The sequence below is a fragment of the Tursiops truncatus genome, chromosome 2, assembly GCF_011762595.2.
Source record: "Tursiops truncatus isolate mTurTru1 chromosome 2, mTurTru1.mat.Y, whole genome shotgun sequence".
Taxonomy (NCBI): domain Eukaryota; kingdom Metazoa; phylum Chordata; class Mammalia; order Artiodactyla; family Delphinidae; genus Tursiops; species Tursiops truncatus.
This window is the reverse complement of record NC_047035.1, coordinates 841,739-863,274: the sequence shown is the minus strand read 5'-3', so window position 1 is coordinate 863,274 and position 21,536 is coordinate 841,739. Positions and strand designations below refer to the sequence as shown.

General features: G+C 63.4%; 1 protein-coding gene across 8 annotated transcripts in view; it reads right to left on the bottom strand.

The window, feature by feature from the left end:
* Nucleotides 1-3,627: 3,627 nt before the first annotated feature.
* BRF1 (BRF1 general transcription factor IIIB subunit) overlaps nt 3,628-21,536 on the bottom strand; it is a 71,391-nt gene continuing 53,482 nt past the window's right edge. For 3 of the 8 annotated variants that reach the window (XM_073799971.1, XM_073799974.1, XM_073799975.1), the window contains 13 exons: nt 20,016-20,165; nt 18,862-18,955; nt 17,538-17,676; nt 17,157-17,196; nt 16,753-16,845; nt 12,484-12,753; nt 10,890-10,951; nt 10,248-10,329; nt 10,048-10,103; nt 9,441-9,697; nt 6,011-6,062; nt 5,302-5,476; nt 3,628-4,732 (listed from right to left, as the gene is read on the bottom strand). In XM_073799971.1, coding sequence (XP_073656072.1) covers nt 4,695-4,732; nt 5,302-5,476; nt 6,011-6,062; nt 9,441-9,697; nt 10,048-10,103; nt 10,248-10,329; nt 10,890-10,951; nt 12,484-12,753; nt 16,753-16,845; nt 17,157-17,196; nt 17,538-17,676; nt 18,862-18,955; nt 20,016-20,165 — 1,508 coding nt within the window. In that variant the 3' untranslated portion in view covers nt 3,628-4,694. The remainder of the gene's footprint in view (nt 4,733-5,301; nt 5,477-6,010; nt 6,063-9,440; nt 9,698-10,047; nt 10,104-10,247; nt 10,330-10,889; nt 10,952-12,483; nt 12,754-16,752; nt 16,846-17,156; nt 17,197-17,537; nt 17,677-18,861; nt 18,956-20,015; nt 20,166-21,536) is intronic. The other 5 variants (XM_033850492.2, XM_033850502.2, XM_073799973.1 and 2 more) reach the window with 4 other exon arrangements.

Here is a 21,536-nt window from a genome sequence, read left to right as displayed (position 1 = left end):
TTCTCTGGGGCCACCCAGCACCTGTCCCTCCCTGAGAGGCCTTCCCCCTGCCCACAGGTGGCCTTGGCAGCGGTGGGTGGCCCTCAGTCCCACTGCCTGCCTGCCTGCCTAGCCAATCCAGAAACCACTGCGGGGCCACACGGGGAGCAGCTGGGCAGAGGCAGGTGTGCGGGCCCAGGCCCAGGGCAAACACGGGCTGAGGTTGAGCAAGTTGGTGTGACCTTGAATTGACCGGTGGCAGCTGGGCAAAGGGTAGGAAAGGGCTGAGGCTGACCTCTTTGAATGACTGTATAGATGCCATCCACTGCGGACAGCTCTCGGGAGGTGGATGCAGAGAGGGGCGCTTCCATCATTCCAGCCCTCCTTCTGCCTGACCCCTGACCCCCACCCCCGGGTTCCCACTGCCGGCTCAGGGCGCCTGGGACCAAGGTGCCAAGGCTCCAGCTAGGGCAGCACAGAGCAGGCTGGCTCAGGATGTGGCCCCCTCCCACCTGAGGGCCCTGGCGGGGGTGGGGGAGGGCCCTCAGGCCTGCCCCCCAATTCTTGGAGGAGCCTGAGGCAGTGAGTGGCACGTCACTGGGGCCCACCCAACCCTGCCAGGAAGGTTACCCGTGGTCCCAGATCTGTGGCTCAGAGACGGGCAGGAATGGGCACGGTGTGGGCTGGGTGACCAGCAGATGCCACGTCCTCTCTGGGGGGGGGGGCAGCCCTGTCACACGTGCCCTGCAGCGAGAGGCACCATCAGGCCCATGGGCATCTGAGCTCGGCCACCACTGGGGTGCGGATCTGGGTCCTGTCAGAGCCCAGCACCCAGCACCCTGAAGGGTGGTCCAGAGGCGCGAATGGATAAATGTGTGTGCACAGATGCATGAGTACATGGAGGGGCGCAGACGCGTATGAGTTGTACGCGTATGTCTGTGCGCACAGGTGCGTACCTGCAAGTGTGGAGGCCGTGTGCTGTGTCCCCTCCAGGCTGGCCCTGGCCCTGGCCCTCCCCCACAGGCCTCTGGGGAGGGGACACGCTGGCGAAGGTGCGTATGAGTTCGGGGAGAGCAGGAAACCCGGGAAAGAGGAATGGGTAGGACCCTCGCACTTGGAGGAGCCAGTGCAGCATGTTGGAGGCAGGCAGAGAGGTTTGGAGGCCTTGGACCTCACCCTGGATAATGGGGGGGGGAGGCGCAGGGGTGCACACAGGTATGTGTGCAAACGCCTGTCCCGGGTCAGCCACAGCGTGGTACGTGGCCCCACCCAGCACGCGACAGGGATGGGCAGGCCTGGGCCCCAGGCAGCTGGGCCTGGATGCGGGGAGCAGGCCGCCTTCTCCCAGCTGCTCCCCAGCACCGGGCCGAGGCCGGCGGCCAGCCGCGTGCCCTCCTCAGGAGCCAGCCTGCGCTCCCCAGCCAGGCCCCACGGAGGACCCTGCTGACGTCAGAGTGGGTACAGGGACTTCCCTGGTGGTCCAGTGGTGAAGAATCTGCCTTCCAATGTAGGGGACGTGGGTATGATCCCTGGTCAGGGAACTAAGATCCCACATGCCGCAGGGCAACTAAGCCCGCGCGCCACAACTACTGAGCTCGCACGCCTCAACTAGAGAGACTGTGTGCCGCAAACTACAGAGCCCACGTGCCCTGGAGCCCGCGCACCACAACTGGAGAAAGGAAGCCTGCTGCCAAGACTAGAGAGCAGCTCAGCGCTGCAGCGAAGAGCTTGCACGCCGCCAACGGAAGAGCCCACGCGCCTCCACAGAAGAGCCACGTGCCACAACGAAGACCCGATGTGGCCAAAAATAAATCAAATAAATACGTTTTAAAAATAAAATCTTAAAAAAAAAGAGTGGGTCCAGCCGGGCCCCGCGCCCTGGGCCCACTTCCACAGGGAGGCGGTGGCTGTCAGGGCAGGGAGGCCACCTCCCCGCTGGGTGGCCGTGGGTGGTGTCAAAGCTCATGCTTCCCTCTGGCCTCACCTGAGAGGCGGGGACGGGACTGGGGCCCACCATCGGGGGCCACTGGGAGTCCCGGAGCCAGCACCAGCGGCCATGCGCATTCGGACCGTGGCCAGCCATCTGTCTCCAGCTCCCAGGGAAGGCCCCGAGCCCCAGGGGAAGCAAGGCCCTCCCATATGGCACCCGGCGGGGCCTCAGGCAGCAGGGGGGAAGGAGGGGCCTGGAGAGAAACTGGAGGCCTCAAAATGGCCCCTGCCAGATGCCCCCCCGTGGGACCCCCACCCCCCATCCAGGCCTGATCGCTGCCACCACAATGAGAACCTCAGTGACCCTGACCATCAGACGTCAGAGTCTCCTGAGGGCCCAGCTCTGCTCACCGAGAAGCATGGGGGGCCGCCAGGGCCCCTCTCCTGGCCTGCTGCCCAGGCCTCCCCAGGCCCTTGCAGTGCCCACTGCTGCCACGCACCCAGCAGGGCTGCAGACATGGGGGCGGGGGGAGAGCCGTCAGGCTGGTGTCCTGTCCACATAGCTGCAGGACCTTTCCACACCCTGGCGATCCTGGAAGGGGCCGAGACTTGCAGGGTGCTGGGGAGGGAGTGGTAGCCTGAGCCCCTCCCTGTTGGGGGCCACTCCCCAAGGCCTGCACCTGGGAGGGCTCTGGGCCAGCGGCTGGAAGGCCCCGGCTTTCGGCAGATGCCAGGCAGTGTGAGTTCTGGGGCCCTGTCTCCTGGCCTCCCCTCCCTCGATTCTGGGGTCAGACGAACAGGTCGTTCTTCGGGGTGGGAGGATGGCATGCAGATGTGGGACGAAGGTGCACACGGGCCTGCACGTCCCCCTTGGGCCAGCCCGTGGCAGTGGTAGCCTGCCCACAGGGCGTGGGCTGAGCCCAGAGGCACCCCCAGCCACCCTGGGGCTTGACTCCTCCAACCAGACGCCACCCCCGGTCACCACCACCAGCCCCCAGACCTCCCCTTCCAACAGCCCCCTGCCTCCCAGCGTCCTGTCCCCAGCGGGGGAGGAGGCAGGGCTGGGAAACCAGCCTCACTTCACCTCTGGGCCTCGGTGCTCCCCTCCAACCTCCCCCACCTCCCGCTCCCCTCCGCTCCAGCCTCGGCGGCCTCTCCTCTGCACGGAACACCCGCTCGCAGACCTGAGCCTCACCTTACGGGGCTGGGCAGCACCGGTCCCTCCCACCCAGCCTCCCATGCCTCCACCCGGACCCCCTTCTTGCCCAGCCTCCCAGGGGAACCATCCAGCCACAGCTCTGTCTTGAGAGCCAGCCCGGCCCAGGCACAGCCATCGCGCACCAAGGAAGCCAGCCCTCCCCCTCCCCCCCTCCCCCGCCTCCAGCCCACCTCCCGGGAGGTTCCCTGAGCATGCCCCTCCCTGGTCACCTCTGGTCCGGCCCACCATCTGCTCCCTGCGCAGTGCAATGAGCCCCCAGCCCGTGAGGCTCCTCTAAGAGCCGCTGCAGCCGAGCAAGCTCTCCTAGTCCCAAGAGGGGCCCAGGGCCAGGATGGCCCACAGCTGGGAACAATGGCGCAGGGACTTCCTGTGAGAGTGGACATGTCACTGATGGCCCCCATCAGTCAAGGCCAGGAGCATGGAGCTTGGAGGGCAGGTACCCCTGCCTCAGCCTCCCTCCTCCAGGGAGCCAGACAGGGAACTGTAGACCACAGACTCAGTGGGTTTCTGCTTAAGGAACGATCTTTCTGTTTCACCAAGCCAACCCCTCCACTCCAGCCTTGCAGGAGCCCTGGAGTCCAGGCTGGCTGCATGGTACAGGCCAAGGGGCACAGCCAATGGCCTCAAAACGCCCCCCCCCCCCACGCAAACTCTGATGCACTCCGGGAGGGTGCACTCTAGGAGGGGTCTGCCCACCCCAGGGGCGGGGGGGGCGCTGGGCCCTGGTGGGGCAGAAGCATCTGCCCTCCCCCCAAGGACACCTCCAGGGAAGCGGTGCCCAAGCCCAGACCGAGAGTGGTCCCTGGGCCTTCCAATGAGGAGGCCCGGCCCGGGAGGCTCTGGGTGGCAGGAACCACCCAGAGCAGGGCTGCCAAGCTCGAGGCCCCTCTGCCGGCCATGCCTCTGTGGACGGCGAGCCTGATCGCAGCTCAGACAGGAAGCACCTCTGGCTCCCTCACCCAGGCCGGCCACGCAGGCTACCCGCGGTGGCTGTGCACGTGTCTGCCGAGTGATGCCGGCTGGCCAAGCAGCCTCTAGGCTCTTCCGTGCAGATCTGTGGGGTCCCCAGGGCCCAGGCGGTGGCTGGGGACTTCGGCTGGAGATACACAATCAATTCTGGACCAGCGGGACACAAAGTGCTTCTCAGACATGGCAAGGAGGTGAGGGGCGCAGGGAACCCAGCTCCACACAGGCAGAGGAGGGTCCTGGAGCCCGCCCAGCCCTCCACGCACTTGGACAAGTGGCTGGGGCTCCCTGTGCCTTAGTTTCCTTCCGTGGGACACGACATTGCCGCCTGCAAGGGTTCTTGGGCCGTGAGACCCACCTCTGAGCAGATACAGACAGCTGGTCTGGCTCCCCTTGCTGGGCAGAAACACTCCTCACGTTGCTCAAAACACGGCCGCAACAGACAGCAAGTACCACAAAGGCCGCGTGTGGCTGTGGAAGAGGGCGGCAGGGCCGGCGGGCCGGCACCCATCTTGTCACCAAGTCTCGGCGCTCACGCCTGTGAGCTGGCCCCAGAGGCCCATCTGACCCCTCAGAACACTGCCGGCAGCAAGGTCACGCCTCAGTAGCCATCGTCATCGTCGCCGTCACAGCCGTAATCTGCAAAGCACAGAAGAGTCATGGACACTGAGGGGTGCCGCGTGGTCAAGCAGCCCAGGCGCCGCACGCTGCACCCGCCACCGCCCACCTCGTGAGCGGCGCCCCAGGCCACGGCCGCCCCAGCGAGGCTCCAGCCCCAGCCCCGCAGGCCACAGCTGCACGGGCCCCACCACCACTGACGGGGACCACCGCGTCGGTCCCTCCATCTCTGCAGGTCCCGGGCGCAAGCGCCCACGTGAGCGATGCAGAGAGTGGGAACCTTTCTCCTGCTGGACGGGCAGCCCAGAGCCCCCAGTCTGCACAGCAAGCAGGTCCTGGCCAGCTGCTTCTAGCAGCCTGGGCCTCAAAACCAATACAGCCAATCGTAAGACGCCAGTTCAAATTCCCTTCCGAGGTGCAGGCAGGGGCCCGTGCCTCCTCCGGGAGCCCCCGCCCCGCCCCGGCCGCTTGCGGAGGCTCTCACCCGCTCACCGTCGCCGCCCATCATCTGCAGGCAGGGGCCTGTGCCTCCTCCGGGAGCCCCCGCCCCGCCCCGGCCCCGGCCGCTTGCCCTTGCAGAGGCCGCTCACCGTCGCCGCCCACCATCTGCAGGGCGCTGACACAGGGCTCCCCATCTTCCTCGTCGGGGTCCTCCTCGTCCGCGTCCTCCTCTGGGTGGTACGACACTGGCCCACTCTCCACCACGACCGCTGTGGGCCTGACGGGCTCGGCTTCCAGGGAGGGGGTACTCGGGAGCAAGGCCTGCTGGCGAGTGGGTGAGCTGGGGACAGAGCATGGCTCCCAGGCCACCGCAGGGGAGTGCTCTCCGGGGCAGGGGGGACACTCCCCACCCTTCAAGAGTGGTCAGCAAGGACACCCGATCCCCCGAGCCTGCCCCTGCAGCTGCCCTGGGACCCCGCAGGGGCCCTGCCTCTCCCTTTTGTTTCCTAGGCCAGACCAGGACCCCAACAATAAGAAGGGAAGACCCTTGAACCCCAAGACAAGGAAAGAGGGAAGGCCACTGACCACGCTGGACCCTGGGACCTGGGCCTGGCTTCCCACACGGAGGATTGCGATGGCCGTGGGCTGGCACACACTGGTGGGCTCAGGCTTTCAGGCCCCGGGCCGCCCCTGGGCCTCAGGCCTCCCCTGGCTGGGCTGGGCTGGGCTGGGCTGGGCTGGGACTGCCGGAGCAGCGGTGCTGGCCCTCCCTCCCTGACACGCTGCTCACAGACGCGGTGCTGGGCGTCTGCTCTTTCCCAAGGATCCCTGTCCCCCGGCTACGTCCACACAACGCACCTCTCCCACGGCCACCTTCTTAGCTGGCTGCGTCGACACCATCGGCCTCAACCTGGAAGAGAGCACAGCACCGTGGCCTCAGCCCAGGCTGCACCATTGGCCACGAGGACACGGCCCCGCTGGAAGGCCCGTTCTCTGATGGCAGCATCTGGCCAGATGTAAAGGATGACGGTGTACTGAGGCTCCCATGGCACCACCCTGACTGGGTCTTGTCCACCCAGTGGCTGCGCCTGGGCCCTAAGCGCTATCCTGTCACCTCCTCCACCCAGGCCTGGCAGCCCACCCTGCCCCGCCCCAGCCCCTGCACTGTCCTTCCCCCGACCCCACCGGCTGGGCAGGTGGCTGGGTGAATGGGCCGCCCTCTGGGCCTCTTCACGTCTACCCAACAGACACGGCGCAGGCAAGGTTCTTCCCCGGGGCCTGGGCGAGCACTGGGTGCTGGGATGGGGGCGCGGGGAGCCAGAAGCAGCCGGAAATCTGGATTTTTGTATGAAAGCTTCTTTTTAAATGTTGGCAGCAAATTCAAATTTCATTGAAGCCACTCTGCAGGGCGACAGAAGGTCCCTCTGGACAGAACCCCCATGTATTCGTCAATACTTGATGAAGGATTAAAAACTAGAATCACACTGCCCTGCCACCCAGGCACTCCAGGTCCCCCAGGCCAGCTGTTTTCTGAAGCGGTCCTGGGCCATCTGCTCCCTGCCACCCCCCATACTTCCAGGAGAACGTGTAGAGGCTGCGAGCAGCAGCTGCTGTGGGAGACCCCTGTTCAGTCCTCCCACTGGTCCATCCTGAGTTTTCCCTGTTGCTGGAAGAGGAGGAGGGGGAGAGGCACGTTCTAAGACCCAAGCCTGCCCCGCCCCGCCCCACCCCTCCCCTCCCCTCTCCTCCCAGCCTGAGAGCCTTGGTTGCCCCCTCCACCCCACCAGGCCCACAGCACCCCCCTCAGTGGGCTTGTTCTTCCTCCCTCGGACCCTCCAAACACAAAACTCAAGGCGCTTTCTACACAAAACCCACTGCAAGGGGCCGGGGGCGCACACCAAGGCTCCCCGGATGCCGCTGACCTGCCCAAGTGTGACGGCGGGACTCCCACGGGAGATGAGGCAGGTCCTCCTCCCAGCCCTGGCCGCAGGAGCCGTCCAGACCCAGGGACCCGCCCACCAGACCTGTGTAGGGTGGCCAGGGCAGGGCCAGAGCCCATACTGCAGCCACTTCCCTCCAGGGCACAGTTTGAAGGAAGATGGGCGGGGGCAGGGAGGGGGCGCAGGTGATCGAGCTGCACCCACGGCGGCCCCAGCCCCGCACACCCGCTACCCTGGACCCTCCTAGCTATCTGGCCCAGCCCTGCTGTGACGTGCCAATGAACGCTGGGCACACGGGGAGTGGACCCCGTAACAGCCGCCGACAGTGGACACCTGACGGCGGGGGTCTGGCCCGTCAGGCCAGGTCTGGGCAGCCCGCCCCGTGAGGGCGTCGGAAGCAGTGGTTCCGGGGTCTCACAGGAAGCCCTCGCTCTACACGGTCTGGGGCTGCAGCCTGGAGGGGACAAGGCGGCAGCTCACGCAAGGCTGTGCCCAAGCTCAGAGGAAGCCCCTCCCACACGGACGGCTCTCCGGGTCCCCACCTGTCACCTGGGGAGACGTGAGCTTGGAGCCACAGCCGTAACAACCTGAGGCCCAGCAGAGAAGTCCAGAGTCCCCAGAACCCAGAAGGCGGGAGCCAGTGGCGTGCTCCCTACCGACCGAGAGCCAGCCTGGCTGGGAGAGCGCGCCGTTAGCGGATGGGGTGAGAGGGGCTCCTGACGTGAGGGCCGGCAGGAGGTGGGTCTGGGTCTCGGGCCCTCCTCTCAAGGCGCATCCGGCAGCCGTCCACACACGGTCCTGCGTGCAGCCGGGTGACTGGCTGGGCCTCTCAGGGGGGTCTGCGAGCACTTGGGGACACGCTCCTCCCTTCAGCCCACAGCCCCAGCCAGCCGGTGGCCTGGAGGACCCGTGGCTGCCCCACAGGGCCACTGCCCCACCACTTTTGCAAATGCACTGCGGGCGCCAGCCACCAAAATGCTCACGGCCGGACGGCGAACACCACGTCCACGAAGGAACAGCCGGACTGTGCGGCCACAGCACCTTCCATTGACAAACACAGGCTGCACCTGAGCTCTGGGAAAGCAGCCCCCCTCACCCCCGTGCATGGTGATGGGGGCAGGGGATGCCGAGCTCGCGGGTGAGGCGCCCCCTCGCCAAAGGGCAGGCTGAACAGGACAAGGCTGCCTGCCATGACCCGGGAGCACATGCAGCGGCCACACCGCGTCCAGGCGGGGGGGGGGGGGGGGGGGCGCTTCCCAGGCTCCAGGAGAGCGGGCGTGGGCCTCCCGCAGTGCCCACTCTCGTGCCTGTCATCAGAAGGGAGCATGGGGGCTTCCCTGGTGGCGCAGTGGTTGAGAGTCCGCCTGCCGATGCAGGGGACACAGGTTTGTCCCCCGGTCCGGGAAGATCCCACATGCCGCGGAGCGGCTGGGCCTGTGAGCCATGGCCGCTGAGCCTGCGCGTCTGGAGCCTGTGCTCCACAACGGGAGAGGCCACAACAGTGAGAGGCCCGCGTACCGCAAAAAAAAAAAAAAAAAAAAAAAGGGAGCACGGAGACACCCAACAGGACCAGGACCAGCTGTCTGGACACTGACAGGCTGTACTGGGTGCTTGGGGACTTGGGGGCGTGGGGACTCGAGGAACAAGGAAGTGGGGTCACCAAATTACAGAAAAAGTGTCGCAAAAACTGCGAAAAATGATTACTCCCACTTTAGAGAACAGAAATGCAAATCAGAACATCTTTACTTCTCAAATGAGTCAGCACTAGAAAACGGTAGCGACAGAGGAGAGGGGGTGGGGTGGTGGGAGTGCAGCCCCACAGGGCCCTCCCCTCTGGAATCCCCCTCGAGCATAGCCTGGAGCCAGGCTGCGGGCACACCGACCAGCCTGGGCCGCGGCAGGGGCTCTCGGCCTGCGGCGAGGGGCACTGCAGAGCTGCCAGGACCTGGCTCCACAGCGGAGGGGTGGCCCCACCAGCCGCCATCAGGAGGGCCCTGTGGTCGAGCTCGTATTTTCCCCACCCTACCCCACTTGCCCCATCAGTGGTTTGCTCTCCCTCGGCAGAGAGAGCAGCGGGATGGGGGAGGGGCAGGCAGTGCGCAGAGCAAGGCGGGGGGGCCCTACCGGGAGAACGGACCCCTGGGGTGGAGAATGCGCCTGGCCCACAAGTCTCTTCAAACAGAACAGACCCCAATGCAGCAGGACCCCTTCCAGGGCTGAAACCCTGCTCAGCTCCTGGCCAGGGCACCGGGGGCCACGCTGGACACCGACACTGGTTCCCAGCACACACGTGGGGAATGCCCCGCAGCCCCGCGCCCGCCCGACACCCAGCCCGCCTGGCACGGTACCTTTTCCCCACGCTGGCCACGGGATCAGCCCCGCTCCTCCTGGCTGGCGTTTTCCGCCGAGACAGCTTCCTGGCGCCAGCCCTCTCCTGAGGCCGGGCGTCCTCCCTGTGTGGGCTGCCCCCGCCCTTGCTGTCGAGGTCCCGGAGCACGCTGTAGTTGATCTTGCTGGAGATCTTCTTCTGCTCCAGCATCTTCTCGATGGCCTCCCCAGCCGTGCTAGCCTGGATCGGCTCCCGTCGCTTGCAAGACTTCTTGGGCTCAATGGAAACACAACATTACGCTTCCTGTAGGTCTTGGTCCTATGAACCTGCCAGGTGCCACTCAGGACGTGGGAGCGGGGCTCAAACAATCGGGGTCGGCTGGGGAGTCTTACTCTCCCCGGAGAGTGGGGCACCCGGGCAGTCCAGCGCTATAGGGGCCACTGGGCAGCTGCAATCTGCCCACAGCCCACCGTGCAGAGCCCCGGCCGGGCTGGGCCCCAAGCAGGCTTTCCCAGGTCACAGGGTGGGGGTGGGGGCTGGCCGGGCGTCTGCCAGTGGGAGGCCAGCACAGCGCAGGTTGGGCGGCCGGGAGCTCTCAGGTCCCTGAGGAAGAGGCCGTGCCCTACCTTGTGCTCCTTGTAGATGCCGAGCTCCCTCTCCTTCGCGATTCTCGCTTCTTTCTCTGAAAGGTCAAGGAGCGGGGTCAGCACGGCTGGCGCCCCAGGGCCCCTGGGCAGGTGGGGGTCCGTGAGGCCCGCGTCCCAGGGCGCCTGGGCGGGTGGGGGTGCATGGGGCCCGCGCTCCAGGACGCCTGGGGGGCACTCACCCCTCTGCTCCCGCAGGTACTCGGCATTCTCCCGCATCCACAGCTCGGCCTTCACGCGGGCTTCGGCCTCGTTCAGGATGTACTGGGGCAGAGCGCAGCACCAGTCAGAGGGCACGCCCAGAGCTCAGCTCCGCCAACGTGCTCCCCTTCATACACACTGGTCAGGAAGCAGGCCTCCGACCCAAGACGGAACGTGTGTGGAGACCCGGCTAACACCTCGGCGTCCTTCACCCTTTCCAGGCCGGCCTGAGGGCCACATCCATGAACCAACCCCGCAGCCAACGCCCCGCGACTCTTGGCAGTTTGCGGTCCCCCTGGGCACGGGAGCCAGGCCAGCCAGAGCGTAGGGACATAGGTCCCGGAGAAGGAACTGAGGTGAGGGCTCAAGACGCCGACTTAAGAACACGCAGGTGGCCTCAGGCACAAGGTGACTGGTGACAAATCAGGGGAAAGGCTTCCCGCCTGCCAGGGAACAAGCACTGCTGGACAAACTGCTAAGAGCCCGTCCGAACGACGGCAGGCCCAGGGGGATAGGGAGCTGTGCCCCCAGCCCACAGGAGCTTCCCAATGGGGCACAGCCTGGCACCCCACGGACCCCAACCAGCACCCCCGGAAAGGCCACTGAGAGCTCACGGCGCTTACCCTGTCAATCTCGAGGTCATCAATGCCACTGAGGTCTAGCTCACCGTCCCCGGAGGCATCTTCTAAAGGGAAGCACAGCCTGGCGTTTAGGGCCGACGTCCAGTTAAATGAACGCATACATCACCTGGGCCGTCTCAGGACTCCGGGGTGCGGCCAAGGGCTTCTAGCACCCGCTTCCTCCCGGCCCCACTCCTGCGAGTGCGGGGCAAAGGCCCAGGCGACACCCCAGCACCTTGCGGAGGAGGCGCGATGCTAACTCGGAAGACCTTCCAGTCCTCACGCTCTCCCGTATAGAGCGCTTTTCAGATCAACAAGCCCGAGAGAGGGGACCTTGGAGAGCCTTCCGGGACCACGCTCAGGACACCCCCAAAACCTGTCGGCCACCACCCTCCTGCCCCCGCTGGTCAACAGCACAACCTGCACGGCCCAGAAACCGGGGCTGGCCCTCCTGTGGGCTGCCCCTCCCGTGGGCTGCCCCTCGTCATCCGACGGTTCTCTGCCCCGTCCTGCTGGTTCCAGCCCGACGGGAACTGGGAATGCTCTCCTGCCAGCAGGCTGTCAGGGATGCTCTCCTGTCACGTTGCCGCTCCGCGGCTGAGGCTGGGCGCTCGGACACACCCCCACGCCCCTCTGCGGTCAGCCTTGCTCCCCTTGCTCTCTCAGCTCCAGCCAGCTTGGCCTCTTTCTGTCCAGGTTGCAGTGCCCCCCAGCTGCCTCAAGGCCTTTGCACATGCCCTCTGCTCAGTGCACTGTGGGACCTGCCCCGGGTTCCACTCATATGGCAGCCCCTTTGGGGTACAACCCACGTGTACCTAACTGATGGGCTGGGTCTGTGTCACATCCCTCTCCCCTCTAGACCACCACCGCCACCAGGGTAGGCGTATGACCACCCATCGCCACGCCCAGCCACAGGGCACGGGAGGAACACCTGAGCAGTGTCCCTCTCACAGAGGTTCCTTGCACACAGACGACAAGCCCTTGGTGCCCAGAGGAGAGGAAGCAGGGCCCACCTTACGGTGAAAATGCGACAAGACCAAACCCACCGCTCTCCTGGAGCTGCCTGCACACCAGGCCCCCCTGGGGGAGGAAGAGCTGGGCCCCTGCGCGGGCACCCCGGCACTGCAGGCACTGGAGCCCAGCAAGTGACATCCGTCTGACCAGTGGAGATGCCGCCTTTGGCCGACACTTTCCCACCAGGTTGGGTGCAAAGGTGCGGGCAGGGGATGCCAGTCTGTCCCCGTGGCCCCTCTGCACTGAGGCCTCCCGAGTTGCACAGGGGCAGGAAGGAGCCTCCAGCCACAGCCCGGCCTAACTGAGGGCTCTGGTCAGCGGAGGCGGGTCCCGGAGATGCTGACAAGCTCTGTGGCATTCAGGCATCAGCACAGCTGGGGTCACTGACTGCTCACACAGCCTGCGGCAGAGCTGGCAGTGCCCCTCCCAAGCCCACCCTTCTAGGAGGCCCCTCAGAAGCAGCACCTCCAACTCCCACAGGCAGGCGGGGATGACCCAGGCCTGGAAACCCCACCCCACCCGCCTGGAGGAGCCCCCCACCGTCTCTCCATCCCCCCTGTTCCCCCAGTCCCTGGGCACTCACTGGGGTCCCGGCTCTGGGAGGAGATGCACTCTCGGATGGAGTCCGAGATGCCCAGACTGGCCGCAGTGGGCAGAGGGCCGAGCAGGGACTCCAGGGCGGGGGGCCTACCGCCTCCCTCAGGGCCTCCTGCCGCCTCCGAGCTGCCAGGAATGCCTCCACCAAGGAGCTCCTGGTAAAAGTCCTTGTTCAGGTGGCTGGCAGCGGCCTCCAGCTCTTCATCCTCAGCGTCCTCCTCACCAAATAAGCTGGATGTGGTGTCCTCAACGGAGCCTAGGGACACAATTTCACGCACCACGTGTTAACCAGGCAGGAGGCCAGAGGGCCCGCCTGGTGAAGAGGAGCGTTTCCGCCCAGCAGCAAAAGGCACTTATTCCAGAAGACGCGCCTCGTCCCAAGGACGCCCAACGCCCACCCGCCCGTGAACGGGCCTCGGTCCACACCGCACACGCGACGCACAGGTTCACTCAGAAGGGATCAGCTGTGAGCCTAACAGCTAAAACCAGAAACATTCCAGAGAAACAATGGGAAGACAGGTGACTGCGAATTAAACAAAAACTTCTTATACGTGACGCCGAAAGCAGAATCAATAAAGCGCTGATAAGTCAGATTTCATCAAAATTGGGAACTCTAGGGCTTCCCTGATGGTGCAGTGGTTGAGAATCTGCCTGCCAATGCAGGGGACATGGGTTCAAGCCCTGGTCTGGGAAGATCCCACATGCTGTGGAGCAACGAAGCCCGTGGGCAACAACTACTGAGCCGGCGCTCTAGAGCCCGCGAGCCACAACTACTGAGCCCACGCACCTAGAGCCCACGCTCAGCAGCAAGAGAAGCCCGTGCACCACAACGAAGAGTAGCCCCCGCTCACTGCAACGAGAGAAAGCCCACATGCAGCAACGAAGATGCAACGCAGCCAGAAATAAATAAATTAATTAATTAATTAAAAAAAAAAAAACGAAGACAGCTACACGAATGTTCACAGCGGGTTACGTGCAACAGTCCAAGACTGGAAATAATCCCAGGGTCCTTCCACCCAGGACTGGGTGCACTCGGGGACCACCACTCCACAAAGAGGGCTGATCTAGCGACGGATGGCTCACAACTATACCGAGTGAAAAAGCCAGGAGAGAAACAGGGTACACACTACACGATCCCACGTACGTAAACAACATGACTAATTTCCAGCGATAGGAGGCAGCTGCACACCGGGGTGGGCACTCGCCAGGGCCTGGGCCTGGAATACACACCCCCGACCACGCGCACAGCTCCCTCACACCCTCTCGGCCCCTTGCTTGGAAGCCCACGCCATTACCGTGTGTGTCACCAGACATCCCACAGGAGGGCCAGCAGAGGGAGGACATCGGTCGGTCCACTCTGTCCGCCGTGGGGTCCCAGGGCCCAGCGCCCTGCATGCACGCGACACGTCCTCCGCAGGGAAGGACTCGTACCTGCGTCCGTGGCCCACGTCCTCCTCCACCCCTCCTCCAGCCCAGCCTCCGTCCTCACCGCAGAGAAGGGGACGCGGGAGCTGCGGCTTCCTCGCCAGGGCTGGAGGCTCAGGGGCTGTTCGCGAGGCGGCAACGGATCCGAGGAGCAAGACCCGCGGCCAAGGCGGGCCAGGCCCGGCCCTTCCTTCTTGAGACAACAGACGCAACGTGGAGCTGGTCCAGATAACCAAACGCAGGGGCATGGAGGAGGACACGTCCCCGACGGTCTCCCCAGAAGGGAAGCGTGTGAAAAGCTGGAACTGGAGCAGGAGATGAGTGGCCCCTCCACAGCGCCCGGTAAGCGCGACGGCGGCCACTGGCAGCCGGGCGCGGGCAGGAGAGCGAGCCCGCATCCTCGCCACGGCTGGGCAGGTGCGAACAGGTGCTGCCCGAGAAACAGAGGACTGAAGAAACCACGTGAAGGACACCACTGGGACAAAAGCCAGAGCTTCCCAAGGTCCAGAGAACAGCAAGCAGAAAGGCACCTGAGCAGACATAAAAGAGCTCGCTTCCACTGCTGGGAGAGAAGAAGCTCGCAGGCTGGGTCAGAAAGCAGAGCCCGATTCTCTGCTTCTAGAAGAGGAGGACACGGACGGAAGAGGTGCGGCAGGCAGAGCAGGGACCACCAGGCGTGCCCCCAGGCCGCGGAGGGCGCCAGGCACCAAAAACAAGCCAGCCTCAGCTAAAACACGGCGGCCACCTCTGTCTGCAAGAGGACCTCAAAACTGACGACGTGACCAGTGAGACGCCCCGACAGACACAGAGCCCAGCCCAGCTGGATGGGAGCAGAGGGGGCCTCCTCCCAAGCACCACTGGTGTCTCCAACCAGCGCACCTGAGTCGATGGCACAGGGGAGGGACAGCGCCAGCAGCACACCCGGCCGCAACGCGGCGCGTGTGGAAGTTAACAACAAAATCAGAAAGCAAAAGCCCCGCCCCAGCTCTTAACTCCCTCGCTTGACTCTTAGCACCAAGACAAATGTGCGCCGCGACTGCGGGTGGCGCGAAGCGCCGGGTGCCAGGACGGCGGGCGCAGCTCCGACGACGCTCGGGCCCTGCCCTGCATGCGTGCGTCAGAGGGAACCAGCCTGGCAGCGACCTCAGTTTACAGCAGGGAGAGAAGCTGTGAGGAGGACAGAGCAGACGGAAGCGGAAATCACCAGCAGTGTACAGGAAGGCAGCAGGCCTCATAAATCAGTGCAAGAGCTGCTTGAATGGGAAACCAACAACCTAGCTAGGTTAAAAACACAGAAAGAACTATGCAGAATAAGAAAGGATAAAGATGAAATCAACCAGAGAAACAATAAAGGCAAAAGTATCGTAAGATACAAGTTTGTCCAAACCTGTGCCTGGATGGGATGCTGTGGCAGCCTGAGAACAGAGAGGCACACCGTCTGGCCAGGCAAGGCCTTCCCAGAACCACGGGACACTGCGGAAATGACGGATCACATTCATCGACCCAGGAGAACCCTGGGTTTCTCTCCGCAGACCCTGCAGACATCAGAAACACTCCCCGACGGCTGAGACGGGACGGACGGCTCAGTGAAAACGGCGGTGGGTGTGTCCTTTACAGGACAATGTGCTACTTCAGCCCGAAGCGTGTGGCGCGTGTCCCGGGCAGCACAGAGGCCTCGCAGGGAAGCCGATGACGCGCCCGTTGCCACAGGCAAGACTCAGCACGGTCTTTAAGGGTCAAGCAATGGACTAGGCAAGAGCTAGAAAGGAGGGGCCTAAAAATCGTGAAGGGCAGTAAAACACCACTATCTGTAGACGACCTAACTCACCAATTACCTGAATAATCCAATGATGAACTGAGAAGTACTAAGAGCAGTAGCAGAATCCCTAACATCCAGGAGCATGAAAGCAGCACCTAGGAATCAGCATCTTCCACAAACGCCGCCGCTGAAGACGCCACTTACGGCAGCAACAGAGAAGGCAGTGCGGCTGGGACCCGAAGCACCTGAGGCAAGGCCTCGGACTCGGAAGAAAACCCCCGGGAGGGAGACACCCCACTCGCGCTCTCGGGGGGAGGAGGCGCCAACCTGCCCCAGGTGATCGACAGAGTGGAGAGCTGGGCTGGCGCAGGCAGCGGCCAGGATGACTCTAAAGGCCGGGCGAGAAACTGAACAAGGGCAGCTACAAACCCCAGGGAAGAGGCGGTGAGCAGGTGCTCGCCCTCCAGACTGGATGACTGATGGAACCGACGCTTACTCAGCACCCGTCCCTGTCCTGTGAGCCAGAGAGGGGGTGGGAGGGCGCCGGCCGCGGACCCGCAGCGTGTGAGCGGAGGGGGCGCCCCGAACCAGCCGGGGTGTCCCTGGAGCACGGCAAGGGAGGCAACGTGGGAGAAATGGAAACCACACGTGCACAAAGAGATCTGTCCGAGGGGGCTCACGGCAGCTTCGCGAGGCCCCAAACCAGAAACGGGGGTGCACAAGAGCTGCGATGGGACGCGGGGAGAGGCGGCAGCGGGGAGGGCTGTGTGGGCCGCGGCCACGGGAGCAGGGCGCGCTCTTTCCCACAGGCAGCGTCTGCCAATGAGTGAGTATCCTGAGGGCAACGGGGACAGGAGACTGGTCCGGAAGACTCGGCCGCCCCGGAGCTGCTGGGGGCAGGGTGGCTCGGGGTGTCCTGGGAGCAGCTGACGCCCAGCTTGGTGCGTGGAGGCCTGGGGCGGGGGTGGAGCCAAGAGACAGGACGCACGGCCACGGTGGGGGCGGCAGGAGGGGCAGGTGCCGGACACGGCTGAACCGAGCCAGTGGGCGAGGAGACGTGGCTGGACTCACCATCTTTCGTCAGGCTGGCAAGGGCCCCCTTTGCCTTTGGCCGGCTGTTTTCTAGTTCAATCTCAATTGCGTCCTGGTAGCTGGATATTTCCCCTGAAGCAATAAATTAACAGCAAAATGTAAGCACAGGGGACTTCCCTGGTGGCCCAGTGGCTAAGACTCTGCGCTCCCAGTGCAGGCGGCCCGGGTTCGATCCCTGGTCAGGGAACTAGATCCCACATGCATGACGCAACTAAGGAGCCCGTGAGCCACAACTAAGGAGCCTGTCTACCACAACGAAGACCCAGTGGAACCAAACAAACAAAGAAACAAATAAATAAATAAAATGTTTTTTTTTGAAAGCAAGCATACAGTCCGCTCCTGTAAGGACCTGGAGCACCCGCACATTAAGATGGGCTGCTTACCTTCCACCTCCTCCAGCTGTTTTGACAGGACCTGTTCCAGCTGAAAAGGCACAGAACGAATGCATTTAATGAGAGGAGCGAGAGCGGTGCCTGCCAGTACCCGGAGGCCTCTCGACCCCAACGCAGGTCCCCAGCCTGACGAGAGGGACTCGGGCTTCAGGCCCCCAGAGACATGAGCACCAGGGCCCTCAGGAAGGCGGCTTGCCCCGGAAACTGTATGGGATGCACTGAGGGGGGGTCTGGGGAGACCCCATCAGCAGATGAGATGGCTCGGGGCCCAGGAGGGACTGCGCTCAGTGTGGTGCACCCTGGCCCCCCCTTCAGTCTTCGTAGCTAAGCCACTGTTGTGAAGGAAGAGCAGGAAACGGGCGTGCAGCCCACCTGCTTCATCCGCAGCTTCCTCTGCCCAGCTGTGTACGACGGGGGGTCGCACTCCTCTTCCAAGTCGACCTTCATGAACTCGTCCACAGTCAGCTGACTGGTGGGGGTATCTTCAAACTCCGTGAGCCTGAAACAGACGCTTGAAAGGGAAGATGGTGCCCGAGAACAGCGCTCAAACCAGCACCCAGGGCTTCCCTGCTGGCAAAGGGGCTGGGAATCCGCCTGCCAATGCAGGGGACACGGGTTCGAGCCCTGGTCCAGGAAGATCCCACATGCCGCGGAGCCACTGAGCCCACGAGCCACAACTACTGAGCCCGCGTGCCACAACTACTGAAGCCCACACGCCTAGAGCCCATGCTCCGCAACAAGACAAGCCACCGCGATGAGAAGCCCGTGCACCGCAACGAAGAGTAGCCCCCATTTGCAGCAACTAGTGAAAGCCCACGTGCAGCAAAGACCCAACACGGCCAAAAAATAAATAAAACAAATTTAAAAAAACCCAGCACCCCGTTTACAAAAGTCCCTCAGGGGTGCTGGTTCCCAGGCCCAGCACCCTGCCACACACAGCTGTGAGCACAGGCCCGGGGGCTGTCCGGCAGCCTCTCAGCCCCTACTCTATCCTGCCCATAGCTTGGGCCCCAGGGAGAAAAAGGCATGGCACCCTCATTGCTCCCACAGGTAGACTCAAGAAGGCCCCAGAAGGAAGGCGGCTGAGCCACGGGTCCCAGGCGGGCAGGGCTCCTGCGCTGCAGTGTGCCCGGCCATAATTAATTCTTGTCCGTTTCCTACATTTTATACAATCTTCAAAATGTTCAACAGAAATTTTTAAAGAGAACCAGAGTTCAAATAAGCAAAATAAATTTCCCTCTGCCTTTGAAAACTGCCACAGGATATGATCTCAGTTGAAAGACAGCCATCAAGAGCTCCAGACTCAGGGTAAATACCCTGTGCTGACGGCTGTGCCAGCGACTCTGGGCCGGTGCCTCTCTCGTCACAGTCCACGTGGAGCTCCGCTGGAGCTGCCGTAATGACCCTGTGAACACGGTACCCAAAGCAGAGGCTCGCCCGACCACTCCGTTACAAGGACACAGTGGCCCTCTGCTTGAGCCTGGCTTCCTCCAGAGAGACCGGTCACTCAGGCTGCACCAGCCAGGACACAGGCGAGGCCACTCTCAGTACCTGTTTCCTGACCTGTGAGTCAGGGTGACTTTTCAAACCACTGTCCACCTCGACAGGGTGGAAGAAAGGGTCCACCACTTGGACGGACTGAGACGCTGTGCAGGGAAGCCTGCCCAAGCCCCCGGCTGTGACAAGAGCGACCCACCTCTTGCGCAGCGTGGATTCGCACACCTTGACCACGCTGATGACCTCTTTGACCGTCCTCCGGAAATCATGCATCCTAGCTGCAACTAGAAGTGCTGGAAAGGAACACAATGGAGAATTCAGAAACAGGGTGCTCCTGTCCAAAACAGGACCGATCCCGTGCGCAGAGGGCTGATGACCCCATAGTGCGACCAGCTGGAAAGACAGTGCCAGAGGGTGCTCTGGGAGCCCCTGGGGCGACACCGTCCTCCTCACCTTACTGTGGGCGGTGCTGCACGGTCTGCACGACTGTCAGAACACCTAAGATCCACCAATCGCTTTGCAGGCAATTATACAATAATTTTTAAAAACGTAAGAAGTACCGCACATTCCCTTTTTAAACGCGAGAAAAATTAAAATACATTTTTTGAGAACTTTGTGTAAACCTCTCAAAGCAAACGAGTGAACTCTGAGGTGACCTGTGTGAGAAACGCTGGCTGGTGATGGACAAGCCAGGGATCGGGGAGAGAGGGAGTGGGCCCGGGTGTGCTGTGCTGGTGACCACAACTGGCTGGACCCTAGGAGGCGCCCAGATTCTGGACTGCAAACTCGGGAGTTGGGCTTAGAGATGGAAAATGCATCTCAGGAAGCACTGATCCTGCTGGCTGCTGAGCGCTCTGGAAAGGAGTGGACTCGACCTTGTGGGCCAAGGTAAGAGGCTAAGAGGAAGGGTAACGGCCCTCCCGGGGAGGGGCTCCAGGTCCAGGGAGCGTCAGGAACAGAGCAGGAGGGCCGTCTGTGGGCTGCTGCCACCTGGAGGGGCGATGAGACAACTGTCCTCTGGGGAACGGGGAGCTAGCCCGAAAGCCCGGGGTGCCCTCTGCAGCAATGACTCAGCACGGCTGCACCTCAACATTCAAGCCTGGGGTCAAGGCCAGGAAGCCTGGCAGCCCGCTTGGCCTCTGAGGGTCCTGCCTGCTCCCCAAGACAGAGGGGAGGCCAACAGGAAGCAGGTGGAAGTCCCCGAGGGCCGGGTGAGGGCCGGGCAGGCGAGGCCAGCAGGCAGCCCTGGTGACAGCCCACTACCTACCGGCTCGGCCTGCTGAAGAGTCGGAACAGAAAGCACCCGCACACTGGCAGCGGGACGCAGCCAGCGCGACTCCGAGGCCGCCTTACCTGCCCCACAGAGGCCCGAAGGGCGCCGGCCCGTGTGCATCCAGTCCCTCTTCATCCTCTGCAGGAGCCTCAGGGCCGTCATGGACACCTCGTGGTTCTTGTCACCGAACTCCAGCAGGTGGGCGAAGCGCGGGATGTACAGGCAGGGGTCTGCGGAAGACACGCACCTCAGCCAGCCGTACGCGCCCTGGAACAGGAGTGTGCAGCGCCAGGAGGCCCCGCGGTGCATGTGCTCCACATCTGGCGCACACGGAAACCCACCTGGTGCGACAGGTGCCCCCCCGCCCCGCCCTTCCACTGCACAGGCTCCCCAGGGCCCCTTTCCTCCGACACGAGCCCCCCTCCTGGACACGCAGCCTCCTGGAGCAGCTGTAGACACTGCGGCCGGGTGGCTGCTGCACCCAGAGTGGAGCCGGTGGGCAGGATGTGCGTGCCCTGCCGCGTGACATGGGGGCCCCAAGCCCGCGTACACATCGCACACGCTCCTGCAGACACATACACAAAACCCAGCTGCTTCATTTGGCAGTTCGTGGACTGCTGTGAGTCAGCCAATTTTTTACGTACTTATTTTCTGCACTTACTTTTGTGTAATGCCAGCTTATATCGTCTGCCCTCCTGTCTACGGGCGTGTGCACCTCTTCAGATGAACACGTCTCTCACTAAGGGAGCGTCAGCCCGGCTCAGGAGGGACCAGAGCCGCCTGCACACACACCCTCTCCCTCCTTACCAGCACTTCCTCACGCAGCTTTGGGCTAGAAGCTTCACAGAGCGGGCAAAAACCACCAAGTAATTTACTCAATTCAGCTAAGCGTCTGGATTGCCATAGGCAACTGAAGGAACCCTACAGAGCTCTATGACAGAGAATAGCGGGGTGAGACCTCCTTTGGACAAGATCATCCAGGAAGGTTGTGCTCAGGGGGCCGTGGCGGAGGCCCGAGGAGGGGGTTCCAGGAGGGGACGGGTTGGCCTGGAAGCAGGTGTGTACAGGCGGACGGAGGAGGATGAAGGGCAGGTCGGGAAGACCCTGGGAGGCACAGGAGGAAAGGGAACTGGTCAGCTCATCTCTGACACCCCCAACAGCAGCGCAAGCAGGTGTGTCAGAGACCCCAGCTGTTTGCCAACACCCAGCACCAACCTTCTGGGCCCCAGCCTGCCCACTTCTCCTGGCCTCCCTACATCTACAGGGCATTCATGACTGAGCTCTGGTCCCTGGAAGCCCCACAGATCCTACGAGCACCTCTTCCATCCCTGCCGGCCTTGGCTCACATACAGGACCCAGGGAAGGTTTCTGAGGCCACAGCGACTGGCAGCCACCCCTGAAGCAGCCTGGGTTGCCCGGGACCGCATGGATTCAGGCGGACACTCCCCTGCACTGACCGAGGAGGCTGTGGTGGCGTAGGGAGCGGAACAGTGCCTCTTGGTTGCCTTATGCCAGCCGGATCCTAACAGCCACCCAGCTCAGCCCAGCCAACACAGTGTAGAAATTAAGGGCAACCTCGAGTAAAACGGAGGCAGGAAGCC